This window comes from Mus pahari, chromosome 19 (assembly GCF_900095145.1).
Source record: "Mus pahari chromosome 19, PAHARI_EIJ_v1.1, whole genome shotgun sequence".
Classification (NCBI taxonomy): domain Eukaryota; kingdom Metazoa; phylum Chordata; class Mammalia; order Rodentia; family Muridae; genus Mus; species Mus pahari.
The window spans coordinates 87,241,827-87,267,368 of record NC_034608.1 but is presented as its reverse complement, the minus strand read 5'-3'; the positions used below and the strand labels follow the sequence as shown (position 1 = coordinate 87,267,368).

General features: G+C 47.3%; 1 protein-coding gene and 1 long non-coding RNA gene across 2 annotated transcripts in view; one reads left to right on the top strand and one right to left on the bottom strand.

Moving 5' to 3' along the window:
* Positions 1-1,479: 1,479 nt before the first annotated feature.
* Positions 1,480-18,745, bottom strand: LOC115062616. Its single transcript, XR_003842567.1, has 4 exons — positions 17,897-18,745; positions 17,113-17,291; positions 15,901-16,047; positions 1,480-1,802 (listed from the first exon to the last, which is right to left on the bottom strand). It is a non-coding gene; the product is annotated as an uncharacterized LOC115062616 (long non-coding RNA).
* A 150-nt stretch (positions 18,746-18,895) lies between these two features.
* Med26 (mediator complex subunit 26) overlaps positions 18,896-25,542 on the top strand; it is a 48,006-nt gene continuing 41,359 nt past the window's right edge. The window contains exon 1 of the mRNA XM_021219064.1: positions 18,896-19,312. Coding sequence (XP_021074723.1) covers positions 19,241-19,312 — 72 coding nt within the window. The 5' untranslated portion in view covers positions 18,896-19,240. The remainder of the gene's footprint in view (positions 19,313-25,542) is intronic.

Genomic DNA, 25,542 nt, shown 5'->3' with positions numbered 1-25,542 from the left:
AGGCTATGGCTGACCACCTTCACTGACCCCTCCCCCATCACAGTCTCTAAGGCTATGGCTGACCACCTTCACTGAACCCTCCCCCCATCACAGTCTCTAGGCTATGGCTGACCACCTTCACTGACACACCCCCTCCCTGCTTGGAGTCACAATCCTGCAGCTTCCTTAGGCCCACTGGCTACTGTAACCTTCCCCTTCACTCCCCTTTTCCATCTTCCTGTCAAAGCTGCCTATAACCCCACAGCTTCTCTGTGCTCTTGTGGCTTTTATGATACTATTCAACCCTGTTCTCCATCCCTTTCCCATGGATGAAACCTTGTTCCTAAACTTGTTTTGTTGTTGTTGCTTTCTGGCACGTCTTTGGGCCTTGTCCAAAGCTCTGGTACCATTGAATGTAGTGAGGACTCACTAAACAATATGATCTCATTTGGTTATCCCTGAGTCCTCGATGCGATGCCTATGACTACACACTCCACAGCATCCCTTCACATCCACAGGAACTGTGACATTCATCCCTCCTTGGGATGCCTCTTAGAAGACCTCCAGCCTCTCCACCTGGCACCTGACTTAAAAGGCCCAACCTTAGTTGCTTTTGCAGTCAATATCCCTTAGATAACCAATCCAAATGGCTGCCTAATGCTGTCTTAGTTAGGGTTTTACCCCTGTGAACAGACACCACGACCAAGGCAACTCTTATAAGGACAGCACTTAATTGGGGCTGGCTGACAGGTTCAGAGGCTCAGTCCATTATCATCAAGGCAGGAGCATGGTAGCATCTAGGCAGGCATGGTACAGGCAGAGGTGAAAGCTCAACATTTTCTGAAGGCTGCTAGTGGAAGACTCACTTCCAGACAGCTAGGTACTAGTAGTCTTAAAGCCCATGCCCACAGTGACACACCTACTCCAACAAGCCCACACCTGCTCTAACAAGGCCACACCTCCAAAGAGTGGTTCCGAGGTTCTGCTAGGTTGTTATTTTTCTTTTTATTGGATATTTTCCTTACATTTCAAATGTTTTCCCCTTTCCAGGTCTCCCCTTTGGAAACTCCTTGTCCCATCCCCCTCCCTCTGCCTCTATGAGGGTGCTCCCCCACCCACCCATTCCCTTCTTCCCTCCCTGGCAATCCCCCACACCAGGGGGGTCATCGAACACCCTCAGGCCCAAGGGCCTCTCCTCCCACTGATGTCCAACGAGGCCTTCTTCTGCCACATATGCAACTGGAGCCATGGGTCCCTCCATGTGTATTCTTTGGTTGGTGGTCCAGTCCCCGGGAGCTTGGGGAGAGGGGGCCTGGCCAGTTGATATTGTTGTTCCCTCCATGGAGCTGCAACCCCCCTCAGCTCCTTCAGTTCCTTCTCCAACTCCTCCACTGGGGACCCCATGCTCAGTCCAATGGTTGGCTGCGAGCATCCTTCTCTGTATTTGTCAGGCTCTCGAAGAGCCTCTCAGGAGGCAGCCATCAGCAAGCACTTCCCAGCATCCACAATATCATTTGGGTTTGGTGGCTGTATATGGGATGGATCCCCAGGTGGGGCAGTCTCTGGATGGCCCAGAGACTTCAGTGTCTGTTCCACACTGTGTCTCCATATTTCCTCCTATAAGTATTTTGTTCTCCCTTCTAAGAAGCACTGAAGCATTCACATTTTGGTCTTCCTTCTTGGGCTTGATATGGTCTATGAATTGAATCTTGAATATTCTGAACTTATTTAGTAAGTACATACCGTGTTCTGCTAGGCTTTTTTGAGGCTTCCTGAGTTTGAGGTCAGCCTGGTCTACAGAGCTTGTTCTAGGACAGCCAGGGCTATGAAGAGAAAAGGAAAAAAAAAAAGATTGGAGTCCTCTATCACTAATCCCTCTCTCCACTTCTATTAAATAATTCCAATATATTATCAAATCATACAAACTTTGTTTGTTTGTTTGTTTCAAGACAAGGTTTCTCTGTGTAGCCCTGGCTGTCCTGGAACTCACAATGTAGACCAGGCTAGCTTCAAACTCAGAAATTCGCCTGCCTCTGCCTTCCAAGTGCTGGGATTAAAGGTGTGTGCCACCACTGCCCGGTTCAAATCATTCGAACTTACTTTCCATGATGTTTACAGGATTCTCACCACCATCCTTCTCCGAAGGAGCACAGGTGAGTCTGGGACCGGGCTGAGGTACGTGCTGGGGCTGAGATGGTCCCTGATTGGGGTCCTGGGAGGAACTCCAATATTCCAGAGGGCATTTTGGCTAGAGATCAATGTATTACTTGCCTCCTTGCCAGTCTCTACAAGGAAAGTGGCCTAGACTGTGTTAGAAAGCCCTCTTTTAACAATGTGGATCCCGAGACCCCATATGGGAAACAACTCCTTATGACCAACTTCTTCTCCCAGACTTTCCCTGATATTAGTGACAAACTTAAAAACCCAGAGAAAGTCCCCAACCCTGACTCCACAGGCAGAAGTCTTAGTGCTAGCCTTCAAGGTGTACCATGGGAGAGATGAGAAAGCCTGCAAACAGCCAGGTGTGGAGGCACACACCTTTAATCCCAGCACTTGGGAAGTAGTGACAGGCGGATTTCTGAGTTTGAGGCCAGCCTGGTCTACACTGTGAGTTCCAGGACAGCCAGGGCTACACAGAGAAACCCTGTCTCGAAAAACCAAGAAAGAAAAAAGAAAAAAAAAAGAAAATTTCTTTTGTCAATGCAATTATGCAATTAATATAAATCTCTTTACCTTAGCCTCAGATAGACTCCTCAGACAAAGGTAAAAAAGCAGCCACATTCTTCACCAAAATGCCACAAAAACAGTTTCTAGGCCACATACTGAAATTCTTCTCCACTGAACCCTCTTGGGCCAGGTCTGCACAGTTCAAGTCACTCTCAGCAACACAGTCTTCCACAGTCCTACTAGGACGGCCCAGTACGCCTCACTTAAAGCAGTCCACTGGGAAATAATAATAACCTCTGGAAGAGCAGTAAGTGCTCTTAATCGCTCTCTCTCCAGCCCCCCAAGGAAACTCTTGTAAGGACATTTAACTGGGGCTGGCTTATGGGTTCAGAGGTACAGTCCATTATCATCACGGTGGGAGCATGGTAGCATTCAGGCAGGCATGGTGCAGGAGGAGCTGAAAGTACTACATCTTCATCTGAAGAAGACTTGCTTCTAGGCAGATAGGACAAGCTTCCTATGCCCATACCCACAGTGTGCCCATACCACACTTCCTTCAACAAGGCCACACCTCCTAATATTGCCACTCCCTGGGCCAAGCATATTCAAATCACCACAAAAAAGGTGCCTGTTAAAACCAGGGAGAAAGACGAGATGAGACCAAGACAAATTTTTCTGATCAAGGTCCAGTGTTTACTAAGAGTCTGAGCTTATAAAGGGGAAAGCCATCCCCTGCCACACCACTCTTGATGCCTTGTCACCAGCCTGTCAGCACTTAGTCTGACAGCACTTGTTGGCAGTAAGTTGTCAGTAGCCAGGTTGTCAGCTACCTCAGGAATTTCTCAGGAAAGCAGGTTCAGACTCTCAGCTGGTAGCCTCTTGGAGAAGAACAGCTCAGGTGACAGAAAAATAGAACCATCTAGGTCGGAAGACTCCACCCCAGGTGGTCTCCTTCACAGCAGCAGAACAGGTCTGAGTCAGCCTGCTCAAGGCTGGGGGAGGACACATATAAGCTATTGTCTGGCTTTAAGAAAAATTCTTGTTTCCATGCAAACAACTTAAAAACCATTAGAGAAAACTTGAGGAGGTTAGATCTACCAACAGTGGATTAGAGCGGCATCTGCCTCTTCCTCAGGGAGGAATGGCGTCTCTGTGTCAGCCAGTCAGCTATAGTAAAGCACCTGACAACGCCAGACAGACGCTCAAAGAGGAAAGAGAGATCAGTGCCTCTCTGGCTGGACACTACTCTCCCTAACCCTGCTTCTCCACCAAACTACAGGGACCAGAGACCTACAACCCCTTAGCATGCCCTGACGGTGAAGATCATGCTTGCCCATGGACTTCAACACCCCCACACAGCAGGAAGTAGTTTAATGATAATGTCGTCCTCTTTCCCGACTCCTGATTAGTTATCAATACTAAACATAAAAGGGAAGAACGCAGGGAAAAGGGCCAAAGGAGGAACAACCTGCCACTGGCTTGACCCTGCTCCTGAGGCTAGGAAAGCCTTCCTTAGGATTCAGCATTAACAGCAGAACAATTCTTAGGACAGCTCTGACCTTCTCCACCTTTCCATGCTCACTGTGCATGTTCCTAAAACCTGTAAGAGCCCTTTCCTTCACATAGCCCTCTGCTGTAGCTGTTCTCACTCAGACACAGCCACCATTCTGTGTCTCTCTCCAATAAATCTCATGTGAAGTTTGTTGTGTGGTGTGATCTTGTGGTATTCATTGGCTCCCAACTGCCAAAGATAACCTTGTGTCAGAAAATCCTTTTTAAATTTTATTTTATTATTTTATGTATATGAGTACACTGTAGCTGTATAGATGGTTGTGAGCCTTTATGTGGTTGCTGGGAATTGAACTCAAGACCTCTCCTCGATCCTGCCCAGCTCGTTCTGAAGGGAAATGAAATTTGAAATGAAATTTAAGGTCTGGGATTCATGTAACTTATGTCCAGAGAGTTGTTTTGTGAGCTTAGAAGCCTGAGGCTGGGAACATAGCAGGCCAGGACTTGAGCAGGCCCACCGTTATGTTACACAGTAACCAGATGATCTGCTGACCTGCCCCTCAGGTTCATGACATCCTAGCCCCTCACCCTCACCCTGTAAAAACCCCTAGCTTTCAAGCCACGTGGTCGGTGCCTCTACCTCCTGCGTGAGGTATGATTGTCCCGGAGCTCCGCCAATAAACTACCATGTGTTTTTACATCAAGATGGTTTATTTGTGGTTTTTGGGTGCCACCTCAAGACTGGTGTGGGGAGGGCTCCCCACAAAAGTCTTTCATTTGGAGGTCCCACCGAGATTTTCGTGACACCCAGGAACCCCAAAATAAGTCCTCTTGGAGGTATGTTTGTGAGAGTCTTATATGTTGTCTGAGGTCTAAGTCTTACATGTTGTATGTTTGAATGCGGTGCTGCTGGGCTTGTGTGTGTGTCGGTGTCTTGGGTTACTGGATCCGGTGTTCAGTGTTCTAGCAGCTGCCATTTGGGGCCGTGAGGACCCAGCGGTTTGCGGAGGAGGACACTCTGAAGACCTGCAAGGCTGCAGCCCTGGGAGACGTTCTGAGGGTGAAAAGGGGTGAATGTGGAATCTCACCCTGTCAGGAAAAAAGAGTGGATGTTGAAACCCACTCGTCTGTTGTTTTTGTTTTGTTCTTGTCTTTTCTGATCTTTGTCTTGGGACAGACTGTGTTTCTAAATAGTTTTAAAGGTGTTTGCCCACTCAGCAGACAGGTGACCCCGCCCCACCCCTGCCGCTTGTCGGAGGCCCAGAGCTGGTGGGCGGCTGGCGCTGAGATGAGCGCCTGGAGGAACGGGAGCAGAGCTCATCCGTGCTAGGAGCTGGTGAGCGTGCCAGGCCGAAAGTGGATGCGGGCGGCCAGCAGCATGGCTGGGCAGCTGCTATGACCAGCTGGCTAAGGGCTGACGACGGCGGCGGGGCAGCTGGCTAAGGGCTACTGGGGGCCGGCGGCGAGGAAGTGCAGGTTTGGCACGGAGGAAGGTTGCTCCAAGCAGACGGGTTTTCCGCCACATCAGTTCTGGGGCACCCACGCTGATGCGTGCAGCAGCCAGAGAGTGCAGCTGACCAACTTTTAATCCTTTCAGTACTAGTCATTTTAAACTAACCACCCTCATTTCTTTCAGAAAATCCTGCCAGCCTGACAAGTTTTTACAGGTTTTCCTTAAAGTCCAGAGGAGGCGAGTCCCTGGTTTTCGGTTTTCGTAGTCTTTGTGTGTGTGTGTATGTACGTTTGGTTTTTTCCCTACATGTGACTAAGACAATGAGACAGACTGAGAGGACCCCCAAGTTTGACTCTTAAGGCATCCAGTACCGAGAACAAGCAGGACTGGATAAAGCACATCCGTGAGGTGATTCAGGAGAGGAGGGTACACCTGTGTCTAGTGTGGCTGGAGGCCCCTGGATGTTAAGAAACTGGTGACTGTTTTCATACAGAAATCTCTGTGCTTGTGATTATTGGATTCTTCAGGTAACAAGGAGTTCCTGTCTTAAAATTACAGCTAGAAAAATTGAGAATTATGTTTGGTTTAAATAGGCAAATGGCAGCCATTTCATTTTTGTTTCTGAAGGGTTTATGGGTTGTCTCTCCATCTCTTAATCTAGTCAGTAGAGGCTGACTTAATTTGCCCTGCACTGAAAAACTGTTTTTTAAAAAGGAGAGTCTGTAGCTTCTTAGTTCTAAGAAAAAAAGGCTGGTAGTTGGTCTTCTCCTAGAAAATTCTCTACAATTGGGTTCAGCAAATGACAAAGTGCTATTTATCTTAAAAGTATACTGAAAAAAAAAAAAAGGAAAAATTCTTTAATTGGTCTAAAAGGTGTAAATATGCTCTACATGTCTTGGTCATAGAGTATTGGCTAAAATTATTAGATCTGATTAAAAGGGTGTAACATCAGTTACAAAAAAATTAGCTTTAAATTAGTAACTCTAATAACAAAACGTGGCAAAACACAGCTCAGAAAACTAGGCCTCTAGGATACTTCAAATTGAAAAAATTTGCCAAACTTTGTAACATTAAAGTGATGTCTCTGGTATTAACTTTTAAGATAACAAGTTGTTTAAAATCGGACTCTCATACAGTTTGGCTAGGGTTGCTGCCTTGTAGGGATTACTGTACAAGCAACTTTTTCGTAATACTAAAGTTATAAAGATTTAAAAAGTTTGGTTTTTTTCTTTACATACTGATAATTGTAAAGTGTTTGCTTCTAGTGAGTTTGTGATCACTGGAAAATTTTGCCTTTAGGTATGGCTAAAATGATATAGCCTTTCATTATATAAGAAAATTTTATTGTCTCTGCTTCAATACAAAAAGCTAAGAGTTTGAATCTTTCAGAGTAAAAAGTGTTTGTTAGTTAATGCCTCTAGAAAAAAGTTTGCTTCAAATATTTGCTCTCACAATGAGCTTTAAAGTTTTGGAAAACTAAGTAGTGTTGCTCCAAAAGATTCAGAGGCAATGTCTTCATAATATTTAGGGTTTTAGTTATACTAGAAAGTTGTGGTATAAAAAATTTAAGAGTAGAGAATTGATTTGCTTGAAAATTTTTCATTTTCAAAAGCTTCCAGGAGATGTTAATTGACAAAGATCCCATCTTAAGGTCTTAAAGTGACTTAAACCTATGTTAAATGTTATCTCAAAAGACACAAATTGGTTGCAAAAATTCTTATTTATATTGGTCATATAAAGCACTTGATTTGCTGACTATTAAAAAAGGTGGCACCTGACTCTGCAAGAAAAATGTTGCTTCTTTATAAATAAATTAGGTGTAGTAAAAAATGAATTCAACAGTTACATAAACTTAAGTTAGAGCTCCAAATTAATAACTTTGGGGCCTTTTATTGGTTTTATAAAACAGCAGATGGATTCCTTGGCATCCAGACCTTTGCAAATTTGTTATCATAGATTTGATTTGGCCTTGCTGAACCAAAGGCTGGTTAACGCCCACTCATCCGAGGATGAGATGACTATTGACTATCCCAGTTATGTGGGACCTTATTAAAAATAATTAAAAGGCAGGAGGCCCCTCAGCAAAAACAAGGAGCCGGCGGGGAGCCACTCCTGAGGGGCCAGCCAATCTAACCATGGCACTTCCCCTCAGGGCTGTTCTGTTGGAGCTCCCAGGCTGACCAGAACGATTTAAAGTTAAGCCCCCTCCTTTTTCAGAGAACCCCACACGGCTTACAGGCCTGGTCAAATCGCTGATGTATTCACATCAGCCGACTTGGGACGATTGTCAGCAGCTTTTACAGACCCTGTTCACCACAGAGGAGAGAGAGAGAGTCCTCCAAGAAGCCTGGAAAAATGTCCGGGATGGTGCTGGACACCCTGTCCAGACGTCGGCCAAAATAGATGAAGGATTCCCTCAAACCCACCCTCAATGGGACTAAAACACCGCACAAGGTAGGGAACGGCTGCCCAACTACCGCAGGGCTCTAGTAGCGGGGCTAAAAGGTGCTGCTCGCAGGCCTACAAATTTGGCTAAGGTAAGAAAAGTTATGCAGGGGACAACTGAGCCCCCCTCGGTCTTTTTGGAGAGGCTCATGGAGGCTTACAGGAGATACACCCCGTTTGACCCTATGTCTGAGGGGCAGCGGGCCTCAGTGATCAGTCGGCCCGGACATTAGGAGAAAATTGCAGCAGATTGAAGGATTGCAGGATTATACTGTAAGGGATGTGGTTAAGGAAGCTGAGAAAGTATATCACCAGAGAGAGAGACAGAGGATGAAAAGCTGGAAAGAGAAAAGAGAGAGAAAAAAAGAGATGAGAATGGGAGGGACAGAAGACAAGAAAATGCTCTGGCTTGGGTTCTGGCCATAGCAGTAGATAGGGACAAAGGAGGTAGGGCTAGACAGTCAGGGGACCTGGGAGACAGAAAATGGCAAAGGCCAAAAAGACCCAGAGGAGACAGACGATGCCTAAAAAGAGACCAATGTGCGTACTGCAAGGATACTGGCCACTGGGCCTGTGAATGCCCTAAAAGGAAACAGGGGGTAAAGGTGCTGTCTCTCGAAGAGAATGAAGACTAGGGGAGACGGGGCTCAGCCCCCCTCCCCGAGCCTAGGGTAACATTAGAAGTGGAGGGGACCCCTATAGACTTCCTGGTCGACATGGGCGCAGAATTTTCAGTGCTTCAAACACTATTAGGTAAAGTAAGAAAGAGTGAGAGAACATTGGTGATTGGGGCTACAGGGCAAAATTCGTACCCATGGAAAACACGCGAGGAGTGCGAACTTGGGACTCAGAACATCCTGGTCGAGTTGGTGAGTTGGGGTATCGGGTTTCAGCTAAAAAGGCACAGTTATGCTAGACGGAAGTGACCTACTTGGGACATATATCCTGAAGAATGGACAACGATGGCTCACAGAAGCCAGGAAGCGGACAGTGATGCAGAACCCGACGCTGACCACCCCTCGCCAGGTAAGAGAACTCTTAGGGACAGTGGAATTCTGTAGACTTTGGGTCCCAGGATTTGCCACTACCCCCTAACCAAAGAAAAAGGGGAATTCACCTGGACCCAGGAACATCAATCAGTTTTTGAGACTCTAAAAAAGGCCCTGCTGCAGGCCCCTGCCCTAGCACTGCCAGACCTGAACAAGCCTTTCACCCTATACATCGACAAAAGGAACAGAGTAGCTAGGGGGGACCTCACTCAAGCTTTAGGGCTCTGGAAGCGCCCAGTAGCTTACCTATCAAAGAAACTGNACTCTGTGGCTAGTGGGTGGCCTCCCTGCCTATGAGCGATAGCGGCTACAGCTGCGCTGACGATGGGGCAGAGCATCACCGTGGTGGCCCCACACTCGCTCAAGAGTATTATCAGAGGGCTGGTGAGATGGCTCAGTGGGTAAGAGCACCCAACTGCTCTTCCAAAGGTGCAGAGTTCAAATCCCGGCAACCACATGGTGGCTCACAACCATCCTTAACAAGATCTGTCGCCCTCTTCTGGAGTGTCTGAAGACAGCTACAGTGTGATTACATATAATAAATAAATAAATCTTTAAAAATAAAATAAAATAAAATTAAAAAAATAAAACTGGCCTTGCATTCCAGCTAACTTGACAGAAGTGCAAGGACATGCTAACTAAGAAATGACAGACGGAGGACCTGAGATACCGAGTCAGTGCTTGGAGGGCTACACAGAGAAACCCTGTCTCGGAAAAAAAAAAAAAAAAAAAAAAAAAGAGTATTATCAGGCAGCCCTCTGACCACTGGATGACCAACACCCGACTGACTCACTATCAGAGTTTGCTGCTGACGGAGTGAGTGACCTTCGCTCCCCCTGCCACCCTCAGCCCTGCTACCTTACTGCCTGAAGCCGGCGAAACCCCTGTACAAATGTGAGGAGGGACGGGCAGAAGAAACTGGAATTCGGCCAGACCTCACAGATCATCCGTGGCCAGGAGCAGTGACCTAGTTCACCGATGGAAGCAGCTTCGTGGTGGAAGGTAAACGCAGAGCAGGGGCAGCGGTAGTAGATGGGAAGTCTGTCATTTGGGCCAGCAGTCTGCCTGAGGGGACGTCAGCACAGAGAGCAGAGCTCATCGCTCTAACCCAGGCTTTAAGGCTGGCAGAAGGAAAGGCCATTAACATTTACACTGATAGCCGATATGCCTTCGCTACAGCTCATGTCCATGGGGCAATCTACAGACAGCATGGACTCTTGACTTCCGCCGGGAAGGACATTAAAAATAAGGAGGAGATCCTCAGCTTGTTAGAAGCTGTCCACCTGCCTCACAGGGTGGCGATCATCCATTGCCCAGGATATCAAAGGGACCGGACAAATAGAAAGAAGGAACCAAATGGCAGACCAAGTGGCCAGGGACCAATGACTCTGGTAATTAAAACCGCACCCTAGCTAGTTAAGGAAAGAGATCCTCACAGAGGAAAAGAGGGGCTGGAATACCTGGCTGACATACCCTGCCTCACTCACTTAGGGTCCAAAAAGATGATAAAACTGGTCAGTAGGTCCCCCATCATAGTCCCGGACTGCAGGAAGCTGTAGAAGATCTAGTGAAAAACTGCTGAGCCTGTGCACTCACCAATGCTGGGTCCAGCAGGCTCCATGGCATAAGGCGCTTGTGAGGAGACAGACCTGGTACCTACTGGGAAACCGACTTCACTGAAGTAAAACCAGCCCGGTACGGAAATAAATATCTTCTAGTCTTTATAGACACTTTTTCAGGGTGGGTCGAAGTGTTCCCCACCAAGAGAGAGACAGCCAATGTGGTGGCCAAGAAGATACTCGAAGAAATTCTTCCTCGGTTTGGGATACCCAAGTTAATGGTTCAGATAATAGGCCGGCCTTCAGGGATTGGCCAGACAGCTGGGGATAGATTGGAAATTACATTGTGCATACCGACCCCAGAGTTCAGGACAGGTAGAGAGAATGAATAGAACGCTAAAAGAAGTCCTCACCAAATTAGCTTTAGAAACCGGCAGAAAAGATTGGACAGCCCTTCTCCCTTATGCCTTATTCAGGGCCCGGAATACCCCCGGAGCCTCTGGTCTAACACCCTTTAAATTAATGTATGGGGTGCTTCTGTGACAGGCTCTTAAAATTGTAAAAAAGGAGGTCTGGGAACAGTTAAAAGAAACCTATGTTGCTGGTGATACACAGGTGCCACATCAGTTTAAAGTAAGAGACACTGTCCTGGTGAGGAGACATTGAGCGGGGAACCTAGGAGCCAAGGTGAAAAGGACCCTACTTGGAGCTGCTGACGACGCCCACCGCCGCTGTAAAAGTAAAGGGAATCCCAACCTGGGTTCATGTGTCTCACGTTAATAAGGCTCCCCCTGGCTGACCAATGTTGTTGGCCATCACTGGGCCACTGGTAATTCTGCTTTTGTTCTTAACTTTTGGACTCTGCTTGATTAATCAGTTGCTTTTGTTAGAGACAGAATTGATACTCTAATTCTAAGATTAGAATTATTTAGTAGAGGAAAAGAGGGGATTGAAGGGAAATGAAATTTAAAATGAAATTTAAGGCCTGGGATTCATGTAACTTATGTCCAGAGAGTTGTTTTGTGAGCTTAGAAGCCTGAGGCTGGGAACCTAGCAGGCCCATGCAAGTCCGAGCAGGCCCGCCATTACACAGTAACCAGATGTTCTGCTGACCCACCCCTCAGGTTCCTGACATCCTAACTTGCTGACCTGTAATCATTCTGATGTTTAAATGAGCCAATCATGTGTAACCGTGCCAATTCTTGCTAGCCCCTCCCCCTCCCCCTATAAAACCCCTAGCTTTCGAGCCACGTGGTCGGTGCTTCTACCTCCTGCGTGAGGTACGCATCAGCCCGGAGCTCCGCCAATAAACTACCTCGTGTTTTTACATCAAGATGGTTTATTCATGGTTTTTGGGTGCCACCTTCTCGAGACTGGCATGGGGAGGGCTCCCCACGGAAGTCTTTCAGTTCCAGCTAATCGATTTTTATTTACTATTAGATGTAAGTACTCTGTAGCTATCTTAAAACACACCAGAAGAGGGCATCAGATCTCATCACAGATGGTTGTAAGCCATCATGTGGTTGTTGGGATTTGAACTTAGGACCTTCGGAAGATCAGTCAGTGCTCTTAACTGCTGAACATCTTTTCAGCCCCAGAAAACCTCTATGCTCTGAGAGAACCCTTCCCTTTTTCCCAGGGTGGAGCAGGTTTCTCCTTAATGACATTTATTTCTCATTGTAGGCCAGCCTAGGCGGTGAGACCATCCTTCAAAAAGTGCCCCACACAGAGTAAACAAATGGCATGTGGTGGTACACACCTTGAGTTCCAGACTCTGTGAGACTAGAGAACTGGATCAACTATAGTTGGGGCCTCTATGCTGCCTTGAATGAGAAATCCCCCCACAGACTCAGGCATGTAACACTTGGTCCCTAGTTGGTGGAGATGTCTGGGAAGGTTTACAGGGTGTGGCCTCACTGGAGGAAGTAGCATTGGAGACAAAAAACTCTTCCTTCCAGAAATCACTTTTAGTCTTGGTACAATTTTTTTGTTTTTGTTTTTGGGGTTTTTTGTTTTTTGTTGTTTGGTTTAGTCTATTGAGACAGGGTTTCCCCATGTAGTTGTGATGGCTATTCTTGGTTGTCAACCTGACATCCAGAAATGGAGGGCACATCTATGAAAGATATTCTGCTTGGTTTAAAGTGGATGAATCCACTTCTAGTCTGGACCGTTGAAGGGGGAAGACACACCTTTAGCCTGGGCTGTACCTTCTGCTGGAAGCTCATACAGGGACACAGAAGGAAGCTTTTGCTCTTTGCCTGCTTGCTCTTGCCTTATTAGAGCATCAATTCCTTTACTGACATTGGAGCCTACTTCTCCATGATTCCAGCAGATACAGAAAACCAGATGAAATATCCAGCTGTGTGGGACTGTGTAACAACTTGATTCTTAGACTTTCCATCCACAGCTAGCTACTGTTGGATTAGCTAGAATGCAGACTCTTAAGTCATTCCAATAAATCCCCTTTACATATGTATTCATTCCATAAGCCCTGTGACTATAGAGAACCCAGTTCCAGCTGTCTTGGAACTTGCTCTGTAGACCAGGCTGGACTTGAACTCATTAGTCCACTTGCCTACTGAGTGTTGTGATTAACATCATGTGCCACACACTGCATGGCTTAGTCATGTTGTTTTATCATAGCAACAGAAAAGTAACCAGGAAGTTGGTGGTGGCAGTGCATGCTTTTAATCCCAGTACTTGGGAGGGAGGCAGAGGCAGGCAGCTCTCTGAGATCTCTGAGTGTGAGGCCGGCCTGGTCTACAGAACAAATTCCAGGACAGTCATGGCTACAAAGAGAAACCCTGTCTTGAAAAAAAAAAAAAAAAGAACATAAAAAAGAAGTTGGTATTATAGAGTGGGCTGTTGCTCTAACAGACTTGACCATGTTTTTTGGAAGGACATGGAAGACTTAGAAATTTTGGACTAAAGATAGTAGTTGACCCCTGTAAGAAAGTATACAGATCATCTTAGTCCCAGTAGGAGCCTGGAAGACAAGATATCCTGAGAACGAGCGATGTGGACTGTGAAGGCCCAGCTCAAGAGGTCTCAGAGGGAACAGCATTAGCAATTGGGCAGGAGCCGTCCCTGGACTGTTTTGGCAGAGATGTGATAGCCTTCTGCCTTGTCTGGAGAACTTGCCTGAGATTAAATTTAAAAGCAGTGGTCTCATTTCTTTGGTAGAATTCCAAACATATGTTGAGTCTGTGGTTATTGTTGCCAATGCTTATGCAGGTCTTCAATGAAAAAGGGCAATGGGGCAAAATGAAACATAACACGTATATACTGAATTGTGGAGAAATAACCCTGGAGGATTAGTAATTACACTGACAGCTGGAATTGAAATCAGCATCAGTAAAGACAGGCCTGCTGTGCCTAAGGGAACAAAGGGAATGATGCCCTCATAGCAGGACTCCACCCAACTAAGCTTTCTTTCTGCAAGGCAAAGGTAGCCTATAGCAGGGGAATCCCTGTTGGAAGTCCTTAAGAAGGCACTGTGTGAAGCTGTGAAAGTGAAGTCTGGTGTTGCACTGACAACCCCAAGATATTGGAGATGCCTGATTCATGACTTGTCTGCCAAAGAGTGTGCATACAGGAAGTGGAACCATCCTGACAGAGAGATGTGTTGCAGGCAGCAAGACTGGACATACAGAGCCATCTCAGCCCTCTGACATCAGACACAGCTACACAGGCTTTAGAGTTTGCCCCGGTGGCTTTTGGTCTTTTAGTAATCTTTCACCAAGTACCCAATCCTCCTTTTGGAAAGGTAATATGTATTCTGTGCCATTGTATGTAAGAATTGTACAATTTGCCTTTTAATTTTGCAGGAGATTATAATTAAGAAACTGTTTTGAGTCTTAGAAGCATCTATGGGCTTTTAAGCAGTATTGAGACTGTGAAAGACTATGGGAACTTTTGATCTGAATATATTTTGCGGTTTGATAAGGCTATGAGTCTATGTAGTCAAGTGGAATGTGGTGATTTGAATGACAATGGCTTCCTGAAAGATATCTGAGCATTTGGTCCCTGATTCCTGATGCTGTTTGGGTAGGATTCGGAGGCTGGCTGTGGAAGAATATGTCACTACTTCCTGCTGATTAGGGGCAAGTTTGATCTTCACAGTCAGGATATCTAATTTCTTCTTCTTTACATACTCCTACTTAACAAACCATAACCAACAGCAACCAAAAAACACCAACCTACCAACCAACAACCGACCCTTCTTGGGGCCCTAGCATTTATACACCCTCTGAAAAGCCCCCACAATTCAAAATGCCACACAAACGCAGAAACCATCTGTAGCTCGTAAAATCATGTTTCTCCTAGGGCATGAGGCAAATCATACTTAGCTGCTGTAGTCAATCTGAAACACACCTGACGCATAATCTGAAGCAATCCCACACCTCTGATTAAAACGAAAACATCTTCTTACAGTATTTATGCATTTTTTTTAAACGAAAAACAAAACTGCAGAATTCTCACTAGTACTGCATCCCTAGAATGTCCTATTCATTTTTGCATTCTGATGTTCATCTGGCTTGCTTCTGGCTTCTGCTCTGGCAGTGCTGCCAGGGACTGTCTCCTATGTTGTGTATGTGTATTTGTCAGCTCCAGTTGCTTTCTTTGTAGTTCTATACCAGGTCAGAGTATACAACACTGAGCGGTCTCAGTTGAAATGCCTTTCAGAGCCGGGCGTGTGGCGCACACCTTTAATCCCAGCACTTGGGAGTCAGAGGCAGGCGGATTTCTGAGTTCGAGGCCAGCCTGGTCTACAGAGTGAGTTCCAGGACAGCCAGGGCTATACAGAGAAACCCTGTCTCGAAAAAAACCAAAAAAAAGAAGAAATGCCTTTCAGACATGCCATGGTTGTCTGGTACAGAATCATCTTTCCCTTCACTACTGTTCCAGCTGCACACTGCTTCAGAAATTGTGTCTGTGTCCCTTGAAGATATCCTTGGTTGAGACAGGGTCTCAACCACAGGCTTCCTGACTCACTGTCCTCCTCCACCTTAATGTGCACCACATCTAGCTTACAGTCCTGCTTTCCTGAGGGCCAGCCAGCCTGGCTGAGTGCCAAACTTCAAAACTAGAGACCAAAGAGCAAGCTTCTGCATTCTGAATTTGGATTTGGACAAGCACTGGAATCTCTTACAGGTCTGTGAATTCCCCTCAGAGTTAATCAAAACTTTAATTACTTCAATTATAAAAACATTCCTTTTATGTATATGAGTGGTTTTACCTGCATGTATGTCCGTGTACCACATGCATGTCTAGTGCCCTCACGGCCAGGTGGCTTCAGACCTCTTGGAACTGGAATTCCATTGTTATGAGCCATTATGGGGGGTGCAGGGAATAGAATCTGGGTCTTCTTGAAGAGCAACCAGTGCTTTAAAAAACAAAACAAAACAGATGTATTATATGTAAATTCACTGTAGCTGTCTTCAGACAGCCCCAGAAGAGGGCATCAGATCTCATTACAGATGGTTGTGAGCCACCATGTAGTTGCTTGGATTTGAACTCAGGACCTTCGGAAGATCAGTCAGTGCTCTTAACCACTGAGCCATCTCTCCATCTCCAGTCAGTGCTCTTAACATCTGAGCCATCTCTTTAGCCCCCACCTCCTACTTTATTTTCAGAGAGTTTCATATAGTCATAGCCCAGGCTGGCCTCAAATTCAACATGGAGCCAATATTGCATCTGAATTCTTGGTCCTCTTGCCATTATGAATGCTTGCTGCTCGTCCAGAGTTCAGTTCCCTATACCTACATGATGGCCTTGAACTCAAGAAACCCTCCTGTTTCTACCTCTTAAGTGCTGAGATTAAAGGCTAGGCACAGAAAATACAATCAGAAGTGCCAGGTATGGTGGTGGGTGGTGCATGCCCTATAATTCTAGTGCTTGAGGAGGTGGAGGCAGCATGAAGAGCTCAAGGCCAGGCCTGTGAGACGATGCAGCAGTTAAGAGCACTGTTCTCACAGAAGGCCCAGGATTCAATTCCCAGTCTGCACTCACAATGGCATGTAATTCTAGTTCTAGGGATCTGACAACTACTTCTGGCCTCTGTAGATACCAGGCACATATAGGTGCAGATATACTACAGGCAAAACATTAATACCAAATAAGTTAAGAGACAGAGTCTCTCTGCATATGGCTGTCTATCCTCGAACTCACTATGTAAACTAGACTGGATTCAGAGAGATCCTTCTGCCTCCCCTTGAGTACCACCATGTCAGGCAAATAAAATAAAAAATAAAGAAAAGAAAAAGGTTAAAGGCCAGCCTAGGCTACATGTGGTCTCAAACCTGGGGAGAAATCTAAAATAGCAAGATCAGCAGGTACACTGAATGCTGTCCAAGATGTTTTCATGACTTGATCCATGCAAAACTAATTGCCTGCTTAATCTATACTTGTTTTGAAAAACAAAACAAAACAAAAAAAAGGCATACTATACCACTGAATAAACAAGATAGCAGGTCTGCACAGTAGGATGATGCCCTTAATTCCAGCTCTTGGGCAGCAGACTCGGGTGGATCTCTGTGAGTTTGAGGCTAGCCTGGTCTCCACAGTGAGTTTCAAACTAGCCAGAAGTGCATAGTGAGATCCAGGCCAGCCAGGGCTTCGTAGTGAGACCTGTATAAGGGGAGAAAATAAAAAATACAAATCAACTATTAGATAATAATAAAAGACAGTAGATTGGCATAAATGTAATCCTGCACCAGGGAGACACTGGCAGGAATAAAATGTTTGAGACCAGCTTCATAAACTCTGCCAAAACCACCAAACTAAGAGCCAATGGTGACTGAGGACCTATTTTGCTTATCTGGTGAGATTAAGTGTATCTTCAAAATGGGCTGCTTTCCAACTTGGACCATGAGCTCCAAACACGTGCCAGGGAGAGAGTGTATTTGAGAAGTATTTGTTCATGTTCATTCTACTGGTGTAATGCAAAGCCTTCTGCCATGTGCAGAATCAAGAAACCAGACATGATAAACTTTTATTTTTCTGGGTGGGTGGGAGAGAAGGGCAGGGTCTTACGTAGTCCTTGCTAATCTGGAACTCACTGTGCAGACCAAGCTGGCCTGGAACTCCAGAGACCCTCCTGCCTCCCAAGCATTGGAATTAAATGCCTGGTTCCCCGCTCCACTCTCCCCCTCCCCCAGTAGCCCCAGAAGTATGACAAATTTAAAAATAACAGGTGTTGAGCAGCTTTCAGAAGTACATGTGGTTTTCATTACCTGTTTCCCTTCCGTTTCATGTTTGGATTTTTAAGGTTGTAACACTAAACGAAGTTATTTCTCCCAAGGCCACTTTCGTATAGTGCGCTAAACTCGGAGCTCGCCCTCCATCTGTCCATCTGTCGGGGTCACCGAAGGACGGAGGACCGCAGCCCTTACACTTGACTTCCTTCGTTTCTTGGTTTGACCTAAAACTCCCGGTGACCTTGGCGCTTCCCTTCCTCCTCCGTGAGGCGTTCCTGTTTTCCATCACCTGAGCTGCAAAGCCGGGGTCGTTCCGTCCCCTCGGAACGCCGAGGGGAAGATGCTGGGCGACGGTTCCGCATCCTGCGGTGCAGACAGAGGCTGGCCACCTCTAGTCCCCCCGCCTCTAGGAAGGCGACAAAAGCGGTGCTTCTCTTGAGTTCTAGCCCCGCACGGATGCAGACCCGAGGTGTCAGCGTCGCGCAGGCCTTGCAGACTCGCGTCCTCTGCAGAGGTGGCAGCTCCCAGACGTGCCCTTAGGTCCCCGCAGCACGCGGGTCACATGGGGACACGCACTGCCCTGCAGACCCGAGCCTGGGGCCTCTGCAGCGGCGACGGCTGTGCAGAGAGCTCCTCGCGGCACGGATCTCAACGCAGGGAACCGCTGCCTTCCTCAGCGTACCTACGGCCGCTCCAATCCTCTGGTTTCTAAACGCAGGAGGCCCTCATCCGGGGAGGGTCTTTCCATTCCGCAACCCCAAAGCAGCCAGAAGGAAGAGTCAGTGTTCCAGGACTTGAAGGGTGCGCTTCCGTTAGGAAGCCCAGCCCTCCAGCCCCGAGTGGGCGTGGCTTTCAGATAGCGTCCGTTGCCACGCCCAACTGCCTCCCAACCGCCCTCTGTGTTGGGCCTCGGAACCAGGCGGCAGGACCTGCTAATTGCGCCTGCGCGCGCGTGCGCAAAATCAATAGGAGGGGCTCACGAGCCGGCCCCTCCCAAACCCGGCGTCTCCTCCCGCCCCTTCTCCCAACCTCCTCAGCGTGGCGCCGACGCTGCGTGCGGCGCGGGTTACCCAGAGTGCTCAGCGCGGGGGGCAGCTCACTGGAGTTTGGTTCTCGAGGCGGCGGCGGCGGTGGTGGCGGAGGCTCCTCCGTCGGCTCCTCCTCCTCGCTCGGCGGTGGCGGCGGTGGTCCGGGGCCTGAGCTCCGGTCCCCTCCGCTTCCCTCCGTCCTCCGCCATCTCCCCGAGCGCCTTGACCTCCTCCGGCGCCGCGGGGAACATGCGGCTCCGTTCCCGGAGGCCGGCGAGTGACTGACCCGCGTTCCCCCTCCTCAGCCTGCCCGCCCGCCGGCCCGGCCGCTCCCCCCCGCTTCGCCCAGGCAATGACAGCGGCTCCGGCGTCTCCGCAGCAGATGAGGGACCGGCTGCTACAGGCCATCGACTCCCAGAGCAACGTAAGTGACTGCCTCGCGATCGGGGTCCGAGGCCGCATGTGTCGAGACCCTCCCCCTCCGACGCGCCCCCGGCCAGGGGCTCTCTTCAGGCGGTGATCTGCCCGCCACAGCCACTGCCATCTCGGTCTCTCGTTCTCCTGGGTCCGGGGACCGCAGGCAAGGCCGATTGCCCGGCAGCTGAGGGTACCTGAGGCCGAGGCTTCACGAGGCCTGGACTGAGGGAGCGTTCGGAGCTTTGATCAGAGCTAGTTCTTCTCGGTTGTCCCAGCCCGACCGCCCTTGGTGCTCCCCACCGTGCCTCCTTGCTTCACCTCAACCCTGGGAACTGAGAACCCCCCGGGAAGGTCTCCCTGCCGGGGGCAAGGTGGGAAGCAACTAGTGTCTCCGCGATGACTAGAGTAGCCCGCGTCTCCGGAGTCTTGGCCTTTACTCCCCTTCGGTCTTCTGGCTGAATCTCCTTCTTGGCTAGGAGGGAACCCTAGGCCCGTTCTGCCCCCAGTCTGTCTACCTGTGATGCCTGGAGAGTCTCCTCTTTTTTCTGATAGTGGACAAACCTTCCCTGGGGTCTTTCTAGAAAAGACGACCCTGCAGAGAGTGGGATCCTTCCTGTCTGTCACCTTTCTTGGCCTAAATGCTCCACTGCGCATCTGACCAGAAGCTAAAGCTTGGGATTTTGGTACTGAGTTACTGCCCGTCGTAGTTGGTTGTTCTCTTATCCCTACTTTCCATCTCTCTTGCCCCTGCTGAGGTGCTTTGGGCCCTAGCCTGTCAAGGTTTAATTGTAAGGGGTCACTTTATGTCACACTTTCCTCTGCTAAGAGTCCCGTGAGCAAAGGGACATCTTTTTCTTCCTGTGTGAGCATAGACTAATTTCACCTGTTCTTGTATTTTTCCCAAAGGTTTGTTGGGTCGGGGTCGGGTATCCTTGTTGCTGTTAGGAGCAGGGCCATGGGAAGATGCACAGGCATTCAGATATGAAGTGTTTGCTGGGAGACCAGGAAGTAGCCTTTGAGATCACTTTTTAATATGCTCGGGATGGAAGAAAAATCATCTTGGGCTTGGATAGGTAACTGAGGTTTGAGTCTTTTGAGTTCCCTTGCCTATGCTTGACCAGTTACTCTTAGCAGTGTACAATGTACACTGTGTTGTGGTGTGTTCAGAATTCACATTGTTTGTGTGGTCTTGGTAGAAATAGAGGTGTTCTAGTTTCTATGAGATCTGCTTGCCGGATCCAAAATTATTTTCTTCTTGGTCTTTAAGATCACCTTGATAGTAATTTAGTAAATATCGTAGACATTTTCTCGAGGTAGAATAGGGACAGGGTAGATAAAAATCTTCTAGAAAGCCTTTTTTTCTTTTTCTTTTTTCAGTTTAAGGTTTTGTTGTTGTTTTGTTTTGTTTTGTTTGCCAGTGATTGGTATTACTGACTGTAATCACATGATTGATATATTAGGATATTAAAAGATAAAAACAAGTGATAGGAAAACATAGCCTTGATGGCTTTTGCATCTTTGCTGAAGCCATAGTGTACACAGTGTAAGTTTTTGATGTTTTCGAAGAAGGATTCCTCTTCTATGTAGCTTTGACTATCCTAGATCTTGCTCTTTAGACCAGGTTGGCCTCAGAGATTCTCCTGCCTCTTCTTCCAGAGTGTTGGGATTAAACGATTGCACCACCACCGCTCATCTCTTCCACAGTGGAAATGTTAACTCCTGTGTAACTCCTTTGCTTGAGATCTTATCAGAGATCCTGACGCTTGTATGTGAGAGTGTTGGGACCAGCAAGTGTTTTGACAGGTAATCATGATGCTACAGATCAGGTGGGGTCCAAGTGCTAGGTAAGGTCTGACTAGAAGACCCTTTGTGGGTAAGTGAAGGAAGGTAGACAGCCCGGATTTTAGTTAGTTTGTTTCTTTTTTTTCTTTTTTTTTTTTTTTTCCTGAGACAGTCACTGGAAGTCATGTATGTAAACATGTATATATGTAAACCAGTGTAGTCTCACAGAATCTGTCTGCTTCTACCTCCCAAGTGCTGGGATTAAAGGTATATGCCACCATGCCTGGCCCCCAAACATTAGTTTCTTGAATTTTCCCTTGGTCCTAAGTATTACTGTGCTCTTTGGCCTGTGGGTAAGTTGCTTGGAGTGTATATCTCAAAGGGAGACCTTACTGTGGTGGCTGGAGTTGAGAACTTGTCTCTGAGTGAGGAGGGAAGTGTTTCCCTAAATGCACTGTCAGTGACCATCCACAAAAACAACTAGGTATATGTTCCAGAGGCTGGCTTTGCAGAATCTCCTTGTAGAATCACCCTGGAGCACTGTCCTCCATTTCTTGCTGGGGTATTGAAGGGTCCCTGGACATTTGCACTGTTTCCATGATTGCTCAGGGCCCACGAAAGAGCTGCATGTTCGTGCAGGGATCTGTGCTTTGCTCTGCCCAGTTATAAGCTCCACCACTTGCTAATTGACACATATTTAGGATGTTCATGGAAAAAATACAAAACGGGGACAGAGTTGAAGAATGAACACTAAAATTAACCCTCTTCAGAAAGAAGTGACAGAGAATGGTGTCATGTAATGCTTACCTTTATGAGTGTGCAATTATGGCTAACAAATTTAGCTGTTAGCTTAAAAAAAATCAGTGCCAGGTAGCTGGCCTAAAGTCCACAGCCTCTGAGTGACCAGCTCCTTGACCAAGGAGGTCTCAGTAAGACAGCCATCCCTGCTCTAGCCTCAGCAGCAGCAAGCACTGACCTGCCAGGCCTGTACTTCAGAAAGCCCCCATCTCCCTTCCAAAAGGCAGCTAACAGACTTCCAGAACTGTGGAAGCTTCACTCACCTCAGTGTGTGTTTGCTCAGGGTGTTGACAGTCTCTGAAGTATACTGTACATCTGCTTGTCTTATGAATAAAGGTGAAGGGTATGACTTACTCTTGCAGAGAAATCATACCGAGTTTTCCTTTAGCCAGTGATAGAGTTCTTAGTCCTGTGGTGCCCTTGCTCTTTGAAGAAAGTCTGGGCTATGTTTTCCTGAGAGATCAGCTTCTCATACATGTTCCATGTCTTGCCCTTTTTCCTAGAGAAGAGTCCTCCCTTTTTGCATTTTGTTTCAACTCTTGGGCCTGTGATTCAGGAGTTGCCTCCACGCCCGCATTTTCTCAAGAAGCCTTGTACTCTAGTCCTGAAGGCCAGCTGTGGAATGGCCTAATGGGAGCATTGGTGACTGAGAAAATCACAGGTGGCTTGAGATGTGTCTGTGGGGAATGTGAATGTGACTTTATGGTTAATAGATTTCATTTTTCAAAAAAGTGGAAAGACAGTACAGTCTCATAAAAAGCTAAATAGTGAAGTGGTGGTCCAAGATGGAGTTTGCCAAAGGCAGCTTTGTAGCCCTGGTTGCAGAGCAGTGGGAGGTCAGAAGAAGGCTTGGTGAAGGAGGACTCAGCCACTGCTGGACTCTGGAGCAGATCTCAGGAGCTGCTATCTTCCTCTCACTCTCCCAGAAGCAGGCACCATGGCCATCATTTCCTACTTGAAATCACTTGCCTCTGCTGGCCTGCAAGTTCCTTGCAGCAAAGGAAGTGGTGGCCCATCCTGGAAGCATTCCTTCCAGACCCAGATTCAGATCTGGAAGTGCTGCAATGGCCTACATGAACTGTTCAGGAAGGGGTTCTTCTATTTACTTGCTTCAGGAATTCATGCAGGGTGGATTGTGTGAACTTTTTTAGCTATCTACACCCCTGGTTAATTAATTAAGGAGAGATGTACAACCCTAATTAATCTTCGAGGTACCCTGACAGTGTGTTCTGTTCTTCCCAGTAGCCCCATAAAGGAAGGTGAGATGAAGCCAGTCCCCTTTATGCAAACAGCATAATGCTAGTGGTGTCTGCTGTGGCTAGGCTAGGACATAATGCTAGTGGTGTCAGCCTTGTGGAAGGGTGCCATGAGCTGATACACACACTACCTGAGTAGGGAAGGCTTGGCCTGCTAGTCCTATGTGATCAGAATTGGGTGAGAGTTATCTGTTAGCATTGCAGGGGCTCTGTCTCTGTGTCAATGGGTGTGGAACTTTGCCTGTGTCTTGTGTTCCAGCTTTGCTTTCTGCTGAAAGGTGACAGCTCTTTTAACAGTAACTTAAAATGCCAATGATCCCATCAGAAAGAGGATACATGTTAGCACTGCTGGGTCCTGTACAGTGATGTCCCTGTTGTACTCTGCTGTGACCACCGTTCAGGAGAAGAGCAGAGTGGCAGTTCTAACTTGGGAGTCAGGTTTTGTTTGATGTTTTGTCTCCCTGAGGAAGGTAGACTTTGTCTTCGTTGAGTTTTTAGGTGATCCTCAAACCTGGGGGTTTATTTTTGAGACCTGGAGAACTGTCCCAACACTAGTCTGGCAGAGGGGACTTTTGTCCTGGACATAAATCTAAAAGAGGCTTGTAGTAAGTATCCTTTATCCCAGCACTCAGGAGGCAGAAGCAGGTGGATCTCTTGAGTTCCAGGACAGCCAAGGCTATATAGAGACTCTGTTACTGGTCGGGTGGAGCATGTATTATCCCTTGATTGATGATGTTGCTGATTGTGGCAGACAGACATCTCAAGGTGCCAGGATCAGAGCTGGATGGAGGGGCATCCTACTCCTGCAATCCTCAGTAGTACTTGAACCCAAACTGACCCCAGCTTGAGTTTGCTGGGAGGCTTTCTGCTTCTCAAGACAGACTCCTTCTGAAGCTGCTTCTGGGGGCTGCTCCTTTTCATTCCTGGAAGTGTGCTGTCCTGAGCCTGGCTCTGTAGTTGGTTGTGAGAATGGGCAGCTGAGTTTGAGCTTCATTAAGCAGCGAGCAGGCAGTGTGTTCTCTGATGGCCTTGCTAAGTTTGCACTCCTTTCATTCTCAGGGCACAAATATTTCCTAGTGTAGGGTCTTATGAAGTGGGGCTCATTTCCTGGATGAAGTGAACCTGTGCTGTCTAAGCTTCCTTCCAGTCTCGGGTCTGGGAGCCCATGCAGTTGCATCTTCATGAGTTGTGGTAAAACTGAGAGGTGGCTGAGTAGTTGACTAGCCATCTCTCTGTAGTGCTGATAGTACTTGGGCTGGTAGACAGACTTGTGCGCCCATTCCCTGCCTTTGAGGATGTGTGGCCTGCCAAGGAGGCCATAATGGTGTGTGTGTGTTAGATGTTAGAGGTGTAATCTGGCCTTAGGGCTGCAACTCTTGAGCCCAAATAGGACAGTTTGCCTTTGAAAGGAGGGTTCTTTTAAAAGTGTGTGTGTGTGTTTGTACATGCTTATGTGCCTGATGGTAGAAAATTGCATGTGATGGTATAACTGTGACAGAGGACAGTTTTGTGTTGTTCATTTTCTCCCTTAATGTTTATGTGGTTCCAGAGGATCAAACTCTGGTTGCTAGGCTTGTATCACAGTGCTCTACTCACTGTGCCATCTTGCCAAACAAAGAATTCTTTAAAAAAAGAATTTTTTTAAAGTCTGTGTGTGTGTGTGTGTGTGTGTGTGTGTGTATGCCACATGTGTGCAGGTGCCTGGGGAGCCAGAACAGGGCAACAGGTATCTTAGAGTGGTATCCTGATACTGGTACTGGGAATCAAATTTGGGTCCTCTTCGAGAGCTGTAAGCTCTCTTATCTGTTGAGCCATCTCCCCAGCCTGCAAAAAAAATTTTTTCAAAGATTAATTTATTTTATGTATATAAATGTTCTATCTGCATGCCAAAGAGGGCATCAGATCACATTATAGATGGTTGTGAGGCACCATGTGGTTGCTGGGAATTGAACTCTGGACCTCAGGAAGAGCAGCTAGTGCTCTTAACCTCTGAGTCATCTCTCTAGCCCCCCCCCCCCCAATTTTTTTTGAGGCAGTTTCTCTCTCTCTCTCTGTAGCCCTGGCTATTCTGGAACTCTCAGAGTTCCAGCTCTGTCTCCTGAGTGCTGAGATGAAAGGGGTGCACCACTAGTCACCTGGCTAGACTCTTTCTTTTAATAAAAAAATTTTTAAAAGACGACTTAATATGGATGAGTATTTGGCCTAGGTATGTGTATGTACACCATACATGTGCTTACAGAGAGTTGTGACCCACCATGTGGGTGCTGGGAACTGAACTTAGGTCCTGTGTAAGGACTACGAGAGCTCTTAGCCTTGGAGCCATCTCTCTAGTCCAAGTTTGAATTCTGTTTTGTTTGGTTTGGTGTTTTCAAGACAGGGTTTCTCTGTGTAGCCCTGGCTG